At 58.5% G+C, this 13255-nt stretch overlaps 1 protein-coding gene across 6 annotated transcripts; it reads left to right on the plus strand.

Annotated features, from left to right (window-relative positions):
• Nucleotides 1–94: 94 nt before the first annotated feature.
• On the plus strand, nucleotides 95–12321 carry TMEM51 (transmembrane protein 51). Of its 6 annotated transcripts, none has more exons than XM_035344518.1 (3): nucleotides 95–634; nucleotides 9712–10157; nucleotides 11076–12321. In XM_035344518.1, exons 2-3 carry the CDS (start codon nucleotides 9817–9819, stop codon nucleotides 11497–11499), a joined length of 765 nt encoding a protein of 254 aa, XP_035200409.1. In that variant the 5' UTR covers nucleotides 95–634; nucleotides 9712–9816; the 3' UTR covers nucleotides 11500–12321. The 6 variants fall into 6 exon arrangements, with proteins under 6 accessions (XP_035200409.1, XP_035200407.1, XP_035200410.1 ...); XM_035344516.1 differs by lacking the exon at nucleotides 95–634 and adding an exon at nucleotides 2024–2425; XM_035344519.1 differs by lacking the exon at nucleotides 95–634 and adding an exon at nucleotides 5268–5405.
• The last annotated feature ends 934 nt before the right edge of the window (nucleotides 12322–13255 follow it).

Consider the following 13255-nt stretch of genomic DNA (forward strand, 5'->3'; position numbering starts at 1 on the left):
CTCCTGCCCCGCTAATGGAAGGGGCTGCAGGGGGATTTTTAGGACTGGAGAGCTGGAGGGAGGAAGCTGAGCGTTGCCCCCAGCCCCAGGAGCTGCCCTCGGGGCAACCGGGATCGAGGTTGGGCTCGGAGCAGAGCCCCCCGGCTGGGGGCATGGCAGGGGCCACCACAGGCAGCTCTGTCGGAGCTCCACGGCTGGATCCTGCTGGGAAGGTTTCCTGCAGCCCGGCAGCTGCCAGGCTCTGGCCTGGGCTTTGCAGGTGTGTGAAGCATCCTCCCCCAAGCAGAAAGAGGCAGGGGAACCCGCTGCTGGTATTTCAAGGGGTGGGAACCGGCTTTGCAGGAGCCTGCACTTTAAATCCCCCCGTAACGACGCCCTCGTCCTGCTGCCACGGAGAAAGTCCGTTTCTGGCCCCCGTTCAGCTTTGCAGAGAGGGCGAGCAAGAGCACAAGGAGCCCATTTAGGACTCTGCCATCTCCGGTTGCGCTCCTTGGGGACCCGCTGCGGGACGGCAGGATTTAACCCAGCAGCCGGCGGTGCTCGGGGGCCGACGTGGCGATGGAGCGGAGCTCGGTGACCCCGTGCCGTGGACGCACCGCTCCCCGCGCAGGATCAGCAGCAGACTTGCCAGCGGGTAAAGTTCTTTTTTTTTTCTTCCACTTTCTCGCAGTTCCCCTGGGGAGAAGGCAGATCCCTGCTCGAGCGGCCGGAGTCGCTCCGAGACGACAGGTTGGTGCGGCTGGGGATGCTCGGAGAGGTGGGAATTTGCCTCGCTGGGTGGCCAAGCCCTAAGATGCAAAACGAGACGTACAAGGGGGTGAAAAAATACACCTGCCCGTGTCGTTGCATGTCGTCGTAGCACGGTTCGGCGGCTCTGATTAGGGCGAGACGCTATCAGGCACGGGGAAGGGCAGCGCTGGCGTGTGCCCGGAGGAGGAGCGGGGCGGGTGAGTCAGTGGAAAATCCCCTGCACGTGGCTGGCGAGGGGGGACGGGGAAATGGGGATGGGGTGAGGGGGTTTCCACGGCTCCCCTGGACCATGCAGAGCTGCTCTGCCGCTCGTGGAGGGGGGAAAAAAACACCCTGAGGGGCGTCCCAAATGGCAGTGGGGCGCTTGGTGGTGTGTTGGGAGCGAGATGGGTCTTGGTCATGCAAGTCCCAGGTGCCATGAGGATGGTGGCGGGGTTGGGGGCCGGTGGTTGGATGAATCCCAGCTGCAACCGTGCTGGGCTGAGACCTTCGGGTCCTGGGGGGGGGGGCTCTGGCGTGGGCCAGGAGGGTGAAACCCCCATGGGGAAGTGTCCCCAAAGCAGGGGGAGAGGGCACAGGGACAGGGGGTTTGGGGGTGACCCAGTGATGGCTTTGGGCACCTTGTCACCCTACACAGCTCGGGGTGGCCGTCCTAAAGGAAGGGAAGGGGGGGGCCCTCTGGGGGGGCAGAGGGAGGGCTGAGGGGATGGTTCAAGGCCAAGCCCCGTGCCAACCCCGCCGGAGCTTTTGGGGCTGTCCCGCAGGGCGAAACGTGGCGGTGGAAGCACATCTCACGAGCCCTTTGCTGGAGAACGTCAGTCCTGGGAACTGAGCACTGGCCAGTGGGGTTTCCATTGTTTGTATCGCTGCGATGCCTCCAAAAAATATTGTCTTGGAACTTGAAAAAGCTCCAGCAAACCCGCGGCCGTCTCCCAAGTGTGGGTTGTGCCGAATCCTTGGGTGGGAAGGGGAAGGTCGCGTCCGGACCCCCACTGGCACCAGCGCTGGGTGTTCCTCGGGGGCTGGCAGCTTTCCTGGTGAGCTTTTGTCCTCCCGGCCCGCCTCGGCGTGTTTCTGTGTGTCACGTACAGTCACAGTGCGTGCCTGCCCCTATTGACTTAAAACCCAGCCGTCCCAGGCCCCGCGTTACACCCAGCGTCGCGGGCAGAGCTGCTGGGCAGGTCGGGCGCGAGGGCGACGGGCACTGAGCGGTGCCCAATTTTCTGAGCCAATTCTGAGCGATTTTCTGGAAAGACGGGGAGCGCTCGGGGGGCTGGAGGCGTGGAGGGAGGACGCTGAGGCTTGGGTGTCCCAGCAGAAAGGGAACCAACCCCCCCGTGGAGGAGAGGAGTGAGTGGGTGTGGGGCCAGCGAGCCCAGCCCTTCGCCGCTGCAACCAGTCGGAAGTGGGTGCGATGCCTTTGATTCGAACTGCGCGTAATTACAAGGGGGTGGAAAGCCGAGGGAAGGGAAGTGCCTGGGGAGGGAGGGCTGGGCGGCTAGCCGTGCCTCCTCCGGGACAGCCGACGGCGGCGGGGGATGCTCGGCGGAGCTCGGCTCCACGGCACGGGGTTCTCCCAGCCTGGCTGGAGCCGACCTCTGCGGGGAGCTCGGGGAGGCGAGGGCTGGATGGGGCCCTGCCCTGCGCCGGCTGGAAGCCTCCACCAGCAGCCCAGGTAGGTGCCTGCCTCCCCAACAGCACCACAAGCTCTTCTTGGTCTTGTTTTTAGAAGGAATCGGCTCCTGGGGCTCAGCCAAAGTGGTTGAAACCCCGCGTGAATTTTGCGGCCGGTGCGCAGCAGCACGAATCCCTGGCAAACTTTCACCCGTCTCAAAACCCCGTCCCCTGCTCGCCGAACACCGGTGCTTGGTGCCGTGCTGTTTCGCTCAGCCCCCAAAATCGCCACGTCCGTCCTTCCCGGCCATCTCATGTGGGCTCCCTGCGTGCCTCTTTTGTTTCTTCTCCTCGCTTCCTTTTTCCTGTGGCCCCTTCCTCGCTGCTGCCTCAGCAGCCGCCAGTTCCCGTCCCGCAGCCCCCAGCTCCCCAATGGTGCCCCCGCTTCGTGTCCCTGTCCCAGGAGGGGTCTGGCCACCCCCTCACGGCTTGCCCCTTCTCCAAGGCAGGCTCTGCCACCCCCCCCTTCTCCCAGCTCTGACTGCAAAATTGTGCTTGGCTGCTTCCCCCGAGCAGCCCTGGGTTTGGCAGCGCTCCCGGAGCGAGCCCAGGGAGGGCAGCTCCCGGCACGGCGTGCGGCTCCAGAGCTGCCCCTCGGCGGGGATGCGAGGTGTGGGGAGAGAAAGAACGCAAGAAAAAGCGACGCCGGGGTGGGAGCGGGGTGCGGTGGGAGCTGGCTGTTCCCGTAAATCCCAGCGGGTGTTGTTTGTGGGTCTCACCCCCAGGCTGGGGTCGGCTTGGGCCGGGGAGGGTACCACAAGGGCCGGGGGATAGTGCCTGAAAGCTCTGCCAGGCTCAAGAGGAGAGTTTATGGAGATGAGGCAGGCCAGCGGGATCCGCAGGAAGGATTTTAATTCCTTTCTCCGTGGCAAGAAATGTCAGAATCGGGAAATTTTTTTAAAAAAAAAAAAACAGCAAAGGTGCAAAGTACGATCAGAAATAAACCAGGGAAAACAGCGAGTCGAAGCACGGGGAGTTTCCCGGGCTGGTCTGTTTGTCCCAAGCCTTTCTGCAGCAAGCACAGGTGGATTGAACCGAGCCAGGGAGCCCAGAACCAAAACCCCAACGACTTACTGCCCAAGGCCAAGCCTTGCAATAATTATCCCAGCCTCCATGTATGGGAAGTGTCTGGAACTTGACTTGCTCTGCAAGCGGCTCGATGGTAATTTGTAGCCAGATTGTGGCTGCTTTTCCTCCAGCTCCTCTCTCCAGCAGCGTTTGGCTCCTCACCCACTTTTCCCTGGTTTGCGGCGGCGCTGGGGCTCGGAGCTCTCCTGGGGTGTGCCGGGTGGGCTGCAGAAGGGAGCGTCAAGGAAAGGAGCGGGCATGAAACGACTCCTGAAGTGCCTGGAAGAAATGCGAAGCACTCCTGGCAGGGAGCACAAGCAGAAAAATGGGGGGCATGCCCGAGGAGCCCGCACGCCGCTGTCCCTCCGTGTTCTTACGTTTCCTGGGTGAGATGCTATAAAACCGGCTGGAGGTGAGCCAAAACCAACAGGAGTTGCCCAAATCAACGGCTCCTCCCTGCTCAGCTGGGTGACCTCTGCTTAATTCTCTCCCTGCTTACCCAGCTGGGATGGGGGATCTGGCCAGAAATACTCCCCATGGTGAGCCAGGGATAATTTGGTTGGTGATAATCAGGGCCAAAACCAACCCGTTGTGCGAGGAGGGGTCCTTCTGGGGGTGGTGTTGTTGCGCAGCGTGGGCTGGGCATCGCAAGGACGTGGTTTTGTGACTTTTCAGGGAGTTTGGTGTTATTTGGGGCTTGGATCCTTCCGTACGCAGGGCTCTGCACAAGGGTGCTGCTGCTGCAGGTGGGTTTTGTGGAGGCCAGGCTCGTGGGACACAAATTAGTGACCGAGCTTATGGGTCACAAATTAGTGACCAAGCTCGTGGATCTCAAATTAGAAGGAGCAATGGTTAATGAGAAGGGTGCCTGTGTGCAGACAGCGAGATGAAGGGAGGCTGCAGACTGGAGGAGCTGCCAGCCTGCCTGTTCCCTGGGGCTGGGGGCAAGGCAAGGAGCAGCTCAAGGAGTTACCCCCAGCTCCCAGAGCCTCAGGGCTCACCGACACAAGGCTTGGGCAAAATCCCTGGGATTTCCAGCTCCGCCTTGGCTGTTGGAAGGACCTTGGTGTCACAACTTGGAAAGAAGGCTGGCAGAGGAGGGTGCGGACCCACCAGCCCCAGGACCCAGTTGGGGAAGAGGGAGAACCGTGGCGGCACTGAGCAGGTGGAAGCTAACCTACAGGGGGCTGGGTGCCCGGAGGGGTTTCCCTTAATAGATTTATTTCTCCGAATCTGACTTGAGCCTCAGTGCTTCAGCACTGCAGTAAAGACTTGGAGACACCGGGGCGGTGGGGGTCTCCCGGCAGGATGGGAGCTCCTCCTGGGCAGAGGCTGAAGGTGAAGCTGTGTCCCCGGCGCCTCTGCCGTGCCTGCTGGTGGAGCAGCCCCGCAGGTGTCGTGCCAGGCTCTAAATGACCTCATTTCCATCCGAGGTAAAAATCGTCTTGTGTGTCACGAGCTGAGCTCTCCCCCAGAGAGCTCGCCGTGCTGTGCGTCCCACGCCGACCTCACCCGGCAGGTGTGGAGCAAAAAAGCCCCGGAGAGATTGCTCGAGCTCGCTACGTGACGGCGCGGGGGGGGGTTTGACCTGTTCCCCGAGCTGCCAGCTCATCGCTCGTGATCTGATGACAGAGGTGTTGCTCCTGGAGCCTGGGCAGGGAGGCATTGTCACGGGAGGCGAGGAACACAAAGGTCTCGCAGGGCCGGGAGGAGCGTGGGTGCTCGCTGCACGCCCACCAGCAGCGAGGTGTCCGTGCGTCCTCGCGAGCCTCCCCGCTGGGCTGGTGTTTCACCGGGAGCGCTGGGACACGGACGTAGGACGGAGAAGGATCAGGTGCCTCCTGGCTCGATCTTTGCTGTAAAGAAGCCAATGAGTGTTGTTTTTTTTGTTTTGTTTTGTTTTTTTGCTGAAGATTTGTTAAAGGGAGTCAGAGCAGGGAGGCCAGCGGCAGCTGCGCCGTCCCGGTTTAATGATTCGGAGATCCTGGTGTAAATCATTGACAGCGGCGAGCACAAAGACCGCAGGTGTGCGCGGGATGGGGACAAAGGTAGCTGGGGCGGCAGGGAAGCCCCTGTGCCACCAGGGTGGTGGCAGGGGGACGCAGGCAAGGGTTGAAGGGGACGGGTGGAAGTCTTTTCTGGAGGGGACACGGTGGGCGGCACGGGGCGCGTCACCTCAGTGCCAGCAAGCTGGGCGAGCGAGGAGGGAGCGGAGCTGCATGAAGTGCCCTGAGGGCGGTGAGTAAGGACCGGTTACGCAGAGCTTGGCACAAGAGCGGAGTGGAGGCAGCAGGCAAAGCAGGGATAGTGTGGGAGAGCAAGCTGTCGGGTTTGTTAGCCTGACGGAACCACGGGGGCCGGGGGTTCCCCCTCCTCTTGCTGCCAGCCCTGGGAGCACCGCACCACAGGTGTCCTGCTGCGCCTCGTCTTCCTCTGGACATCCTGGGAGAGACGGTGCTGGCCACGGAGAGACTTGGGGTCATTTTTCTCCTTCCCTGGAGCCTCCAGGTGCTGTACCTGTCTCCGTGCTCTCTGCTTTCCTTCTCCTTGAGGCCTCCTCTGCCCTTCCAGAGGCTGCAGCAGCCTTCTCCAGCTGTCAGCGTCACGGCACCAGGGCTATGGCTACGCGAGCACTGGCAGTGCGCCCTGGTGAGCCAGAAGGAGGGATAATTCGATGGGGAGAGCGGCTTAGGCATAAAACCTTGCATTTTAATCTAATTTGGCATCTCTGCAGGCGAGGGAGCTGCGCACAACTTTCCAGCACTGCGATGATGGAGAAGGGGCGAGGTGCTAGAGGGAGGCCAGCGGTGCTGGGCAGATGCTTGGAGAGTTACAGGCAGAAAAAGGGGTTGCTTCTGCAGCCTCGTATTCCTCCAGATAAAAACCACCAGTGAGTGGGCTGCTTCTTTCCTTCTCCGCAGTGTGAGGTCTCTGTCCTAAAGCCCCAGGAGCAGCCTGTGAGTGAGATCTCAGCTGGCCAGTGTCCGTTTGCAAAACGCCTTGGCAGCTAGCGTGGAGATGGGAGCCTTTTTGTATAGGGGTGTGTGTACCTAACGGTATGTTAAGAACCAAAGCATCCAGCTAAGAAAAGAAGACCCAAAATCAGAAGCAGGGTGCTGATAAAGATCAGACCAGAGGGGATGGTAAAGGCAGTGTAGCTGATGCAGCGTGCGTTTGCGTGTCTTTTCCTTAAGAAAATGCTCCGGTCTGCCAGCGTGGCTTTGGAAGCGAGCGAGCAGTAAGGAAATGGCAGCTCTGCGGTGCTGGCAGCGGTCGGGATCCTCTGCCCTTCCTTGGTGCCATGTGATGGGAGAGCAGTCCCAGGACTGCCAGTCCTGCTCAGCCCCGCGTCTGGGTGGTGTGCTGGAAAAAAAAAAAATCTCCTGGAAGAGGCTTTGCTGGCCTGATGGCAGCTGTCCCATTTTTGCCTTCAGTGACGGAGAGGGAGTTGAGAAATGTGCTGAATGAGTCCCCGGCAGCACTGGGGAGGAAGGGTTGGAGGTCTGGAGGAAGGAGCTTTCCGACTCGACGAGCCTTGGAGGGCTGCAGCAAACCCTGGGAGCGTGGAGGGCTGGAGCCACGTGCAGCCTGGATGAAGGGGGCGAGCAGCATCCCACAGCGCCTCGGGGCACCGGCGCGGCTGGAAACGGGGCCGGATGCAGCGGAGGGTGCGTGAAGGTTTAGGAAGTCTGATGCAATTTGCCTGTTGCAAGATTTTCCAGGCCCGCGGAGGTCAGTGGGTTCGCAGCACGCCTGCAGCATGGGTGCTGCCCGTGGTGGCACGGCGAGGTGCGGGGCTGCCGTCCCGGCACCGGCAGCACACTGGCAGCAGTCCCACCAGGAGGGTAGCTTGGGCTTGCGGGTGGACTGGGGACACCCAAGGGACCCTGTGACAGCAGGTGCTGACCCCTCTCTGCCAGCACCGGTGATGTTTGTCCATCCCGAGCTCCTGAAGATGAAACCTTCATCCCACGTGGCTCTGGGTACCCGCTGCAGAGTTAAAGCCGTGGGTTTTCGAGGTGGCGGTTGTGCTGTCAGTTCACAACCCCGGGAAGCGTTTGCAGGCTTGTCTTCAGACAAGCAGCCCTGCCTGGATTTCCAGGACCAGGACGTGGGAAAGAAGGGAGCTTGGGATGGGCGAAGCCGTTGCATGCGCTGGCTGCTCCTTGGTGGAGGTCGGGCCCACCACGGTGTGCTGGGTTCCCCTGGGAGAGCCCCTTGGCCAAGAAAGGCCCCGAGGAAGGGCAAGCAGAGCGGGGCGCCCGCGGGAAGGCAGGCGCCGAGCCACAGCTCTGTGTAGGAGGGCAGAGGCTGCTCCTGGGAACGGCTGTGGCAGCTCTGTTAGCATCGACTTCCTTGTTTTAATTGCTCTCATGACTCAGGATTTTGTAGAGGATGTTTGCAGCGCTACTTCTTAGGATGGGAATGATGCTTCAGGGGGAGGACGGGGGCACATGGGGCACGGACACCGACAGCCCCGGTGCGGGGCTGAAATCAGCTGTGGGGTCTCCTTGGGAGCCTCCAAATTATTCGAGATAAGTGGGGTGAGGTGGGGAAGTTCGCTCTGTGCCCTCCTTGTTTCCGTGTCTGGCTCGCGTGCCTGCCTCTTCCTGCAAGCGGCTGGAGTCGGTCTGTTTTCTGGGAACGCTGCTCGACTCTGCCCCCGTGACCTAGCGACCGAGGCGTGCTCTCGGGCTGAACAAGCCGGGACCATTGACCCGGAGAGCCGTGACGAGGGGCGAGGATGTGCATGGGAAAAGCGAGCGGCAGCATCCTGTCCGAGGGACGGCTTCTAGCACGAGCAAGCTTTGCAAAGCCAAGGCTGGGGAGGAAAGGAAAAGCAGCAGGCGTGTTTGCGGCGTTGCACGCGGTTTTTGGCACGAGTGGGATGTTTTTCCACACCAGCTGCGAGACTGGTGTGGAAATCGGGGGGCTTTGCTGCACGCAGGCAGTTTCCAGTAACAGGTTTACGCTCCTAGCTGCCATCCCCACTTGCTGAGGTCCGGGAGGCAGGCTGCCAGAAGATGCAGTCGTGCATGTTTATTTTAGGAAAGCAGGCGCATCCAGTGCTTGCAGCTGAATAAAATGCAGAAATTCAATCCAGGCCGGGTAGCAGGAGCTTGGTTGGCTGGGTCACGACTGAAGCCTGGTGCCTTCGTCTGGATACACCCCCGGGGACTCTTCCAGGGCAGGTTAACGCTGCCCAGAAGGGAGCAGTGGCTTTGCCGTGGGCTTTTCTGGGCTTTCAGCTCAGCCCATGCAGGCAGCAGCCAGGAAAAGCTGCACGGTCGGCTTGGCTGGGAGAGCGCTGCTTTTGCTTTCTCTTCCTTGTGCAGGGAGGGTTCGAAGGGCAGGCAGCCAGCTCCGCAATCAGCCGCTCTCAATCTTTCACAAGGGGAAGAAAAAAAAAAAAGAAAAAAAAAAAAAGGAGAAGTAATAGAGCCTGGGACTTTTTATATATTTTTTTCCGAGTGGTTTCAGGTTGGTTCATACTGGCAGCAGCAGTCTGGGTAAGGCTCTCTCCACGCGGCGAGGAGCAACGCTCTGAGCCACGAAGGTTGTTTTGTTTTTGGTGAAGAGGTCAGCTGTTGCTCTCAGAAGGATGTTTAATCTAAGTTCCTAGCAAATGTTACTAATTCTGCTCTTTCCTAAGGTGGCTGTGTAATATGGCTAAGAAGGCAGCAAAGGGTCAGACTGTGGCTGAACGTACCGGGTGGGTAGGATCCTCTGTTCTTCAGGAAGCTAGAGATTTAGGAACATGTTGCATCTTGTGGTTTCCTTCGTGCTGCTGGGGTTTGGTAGGGCTGGAGAGGAACCCTCGGGGTGGGAACGTGGTGCAGGCGGTGAGGCTGCTCGGCAGAGGACTCGCACCTGGGCGGAACGTCACGGGGCCGGTGGCAGCGTCGGTGGGAAAAAAGCTGGGTGGGAAGAAGAAGAGCCAGTGGCGCTAATTGATTTTTAGGACAGTGCACCTGAGCTGTGGTGCGGTGGGAACCAGCATCTGGGGTCGATGCTGCTCTGCAGCTCCCCTTGGGAACGGGCAGCAAGGACCCCGCTGCCAACGGCTGTGTAATGTCCTGATGCGCTCTCCGCAAGGCGCGGTGTAATTAGATTTCCAGCATCAGCAGTCCAAAAACGACGTTATCTTGCTGGCTGAGATGCTAGCCGCGTCGTGTCCCGCGGCAAGCCGAGTAACCACCGCTTTCCTCCTCTCCCCAGGTCTCACTGCCTGCTCCGGGAGGGCACCGCACGCATGGTAGCCGGCCTGGCCGCCCGGCGCCGCCGCGGGTGCTGTGAGGTGGCCCCCACGGGCAGCAGGACACGATGGCCCAGTCCCGTGCCAACGGGTCTCACTACGCCCTGACAGCTATAGGGCTGGGGATGCTCGTCCTGGGCATCATTATGGCCGTGTGGAACCTCGTCCCCGGCTTCGGCCCCGCCAACAAGCCCACCGCCCATTCCGGCAACAGCAGCAAGCCCGACCGCGGCAGCGGGGGCATTTTGAAGAGCAAGACGTTTTCCGTGGCGTATGTGCTGGTCGGGGCGGGGGTGCTGCTGCTGTTGCTCTCCATCTGCTTGAACATCCGCGACAAGAAGAGGCAGAGCGAAGACATAACCAGGGTGCAGCACCAGGCATCGGCAGAGCCCTCGCAACAGGAGGACAGGTGAGCCTTTGCAGGGGGGGGAAAGGAGTGGATTGGAGGGTAGAAAGGACACCACGGGTTTTTTTTCCTCTTCCGTGAGCAAACAGTGGCGCGTGCTAAGATAAAGGTGGGCACGGCTCGTGGTTTAGGGTATGAGGTTTTTTTTATAGCTCAGGACAAAACGAACCCAGCTGTATTTACGGTGTTGTGGGTAAAAGGAGGCAGTGTTTGTATGTAAGCTCATGCTTTGTTGGTCCGCACGCTGTATGGCCTGGGGTAGCGCGAGGAGATGCGGTTAATGGTTAACGCAGGAGAGACGGGTGGCTGCTGTGAGGTGGGCGAGGAGCTACGGAGGGGTGGGGAAGAGGAGCAGGAAGGCTAGGGCATGCTGTCTGGGTCAGCGTGGCTGGTGGTGCCACATAGCTGTTCAGCTGCAGAGGTGCAGTCAGCAGCTGAGGACCCAGCGTGGACCTGCTGGAAGTGTGCAGGGCTCTCCTGTCCGCCTGGGGATCCCCACTGCACCTTGCGGACCGTGTCCTGTCCCCACGACGCTGGCTTGAGTCTGTCCAGAGAAAGGCAGTGGGTGGTGGAGAGGAAAAAAGAGAGGAGGCAGCAGGAGAAAACACCTCTTGTGGCTGCTGCCCGGGGAATGATGCAGGTGAGAGCTGCTGTGGGTGGCTTCAGAGGGAGGTGGTTGGTGTGCTCAGAGCCCCTAAGAAACCTCTGACGCCCCACCAGGTGTTAAAAGCACCTGCCTATTGCAGAAGCAGCGCGGAGCTGATACATATAAGGTGGAAGGGCAAATATTCTGTCCTTTATTTTTGGAAGGGCAAATATTGTCCTTTATTTTTGTTTGTCTTTCATCTCCTCTCTCTGCCCCATGCCCCCCAGTGAAGCTGAAACAACATGCAGCTGATGCTTTTTTCTTATCTCCTTCAGCCAAGAAGAGGACGAAGACACGTCCTCCCGGTACTACGTCCCCAGCTACGAGGAGGTGATGAATGCGGGCTACTCCGAGCCCCATAACCCGGACAGGAGCCACAGGCTCAGCGTCTCGCTGCCCTCCTACGAGTCACTGACGGGGCTTGACGAGGGCACACAGCCCCAGGGAGCGGCCGGCACGGAGCCCGGCACGGAGCCTGGCACAGAGCGGCCTCCCGGTCGGCACAGCTCGCGCCTGAGCAAGCGCCTGAAGCCCCTGAAGGTGCGGAGGATCAAGTCGGAGAAGCTGCACCTCAAGGACATCCGGCTCAACCTCGCCGACGGGAGCAGCACCCACCCCATCACGATCGAGCCACTGACACCCCCGCCAAAGTATGAGGAGATCCAGGAGAAAGCGCTGGAGAGCCAACAGATGACTTAGAGAGGAGAATTTGGTGATCCTGCGGGTTGAAAACACTTGGAAAGGCTTGGGCAGAGGGTGCGGGATCATTCAGCACTCCCTGGATGCTGAAATATTGAGGGAGCAGTCGATGGAGACTGCGGCACTGCACGGACCGGACCGTCTCTTCCCAGGATGGTGTTGTCAGATACCACGGGGAAATGGCAATGTGCCTGCTGCTGTGAAGGACACGAAGGTTGGGAGGACTGGATACATGTTTTGTGTTGTTTTAAATTAAAGACAGCCTAACGCATCACCTCTCCTTTGTGCCTTGCCCCAGCAAGAGGTTTTGAAGCCACCCAACTGCTATTTAGCAAGAATTTTCCAAGAGGAAAAGGGAAACACTTGTTCTTTTTTTTTTTTTTTTTTGGTCTTTTCTTTCAGAGTCAGGCAAGAATAAGTGTCAGATCAGTGCCGTAGCTGTTCTCTGCTCCAGTCACTGGTGGGGTTGGGATACTGGCATGGGGCCAGCCTGAGCCCATGCGGAGTTGTGTGCTTGCTGGTGCAAAGCAGAATGAAATGAGCCCTTAAACTTGTCAGACCTGTAGGTAAGGCTTTACCCGTAGGAAGTTCCTTCCTGGCATCAGCGCCCGTGCTCCTGTGGGAGAGGACTGTATTTCTTGCCTCGGTGGTTTTCTCTTTGTGCGTTGCGTTGGGAATTGAAGGGACAGTTGGTGAATGCCGGGGGCTGGGAGCTGCAGTAATGTACCTCTGCCAAGAGGTGTTCAAGACGTTCTGGGTGCGAAACGACTGTAGAGCGTGCTGTGCAAGCAGACCTTTTCTAAATAAATATTTTGTACATGGTGTGTGTGCGCGCGTTTGTGCACAGATGGCTGTTCCCACAGAATGTAAGCCAGAGCTGTATGAAATCAGGCAACGGTTTAAGGGTGGATGCTGCTCCTCTGCCATCCTGGAGTTACACTACCTCCTGGTCTTGCAGCACGGCCATGGCCTACAAAGTCATGAGCATCCTGCGTTCTCAGCCACATATTCCCTCACCTCGTTTGAATGTGAAGGGATGGATGGAGAGCTAAATCTCTCCCAGATTTGTAGCAGATGTCCATGCTGTGCTTTTGTTGATACGATGCTGATATTGGTGTAGGTATGACCTGTCTGATGGAGGTTGACTTGGTGATAGGGTAAGTAAAAGGTTTGAGAAGAGTGCAAATGGCCAAAACACAGACAAGAAAGAGATGCTGGTCCAAATCCATATAACATTATATCTGGTGATTTATGGCTTCATATTCCATCTTATTATTTCTATTATTGTAATCACAGGATATTCACTTTTTTGTGCCCCAAAGGACAGCATGATCTCAGATAGGCAGAATAGCATCATATAATAAGGGTCTTCCTTAGTCAAATGAAGAGAAAAAAGTAATGGAAGAGCACTTTAACTTTCCCCCAGCCTCAAGTGCCTCGAAGAGCCTGCCCACAGTGGGAAGCAAGTGCTTTAATTCCTTGCTGAGTTAGCAAGCCCTTCCTAGGGTATGATTCTGGTCAAAATATTGGACCCTGAAATCTTCCATGAAAGATATATCTGCAGGAACACAAAGTCCTCTCTCCTCACCTCTGAAGGTGAGATTATATTGCAATATATATCATAGATGGTAAGAGTAGTTATTCCTGGAAGCAAATATGATGGAGAAGAAGGGGGAGAGGTGGCAGCTGTCGTCACCAACATCCTACAGAAGATGCACCTAACCCAGATCTCATGCTGTTTAGTTCAGCTAATAAA

Source organism: Oxyura jamaicensis, chromosome 21 (assembly GCF_011077185.1).
Source record: "Oxyura jamaicensis isolate SHBP4307 breed ruddy duck chromosome 21, BPBGC_Ojam_1.0, whole genome shotgun sequence".
NCBI lineage: Eukaryota > Metazoa > Chordata > Aves > Anseriformes > Anatidae > Oxyura > Oxyura jamaicensis.

Excerpts from the sequence above, each read along its gene's own strand:
- TMEM51 (XM_035344518.1), top strand. The coding sequence starts at position 9,817 with ATGGCCCAGTCCCGTGCCAACGGGTCTCACTACGCCCTGACAGCTATA. Across the intron at positions 10,158-11,075 it reads CCCTCGCAACAGGAGGACAG|CCAAGAAGAGGACGAAGACA; the intron begins GTGAGCCTTTGC and ends TATCTCCTTCAG.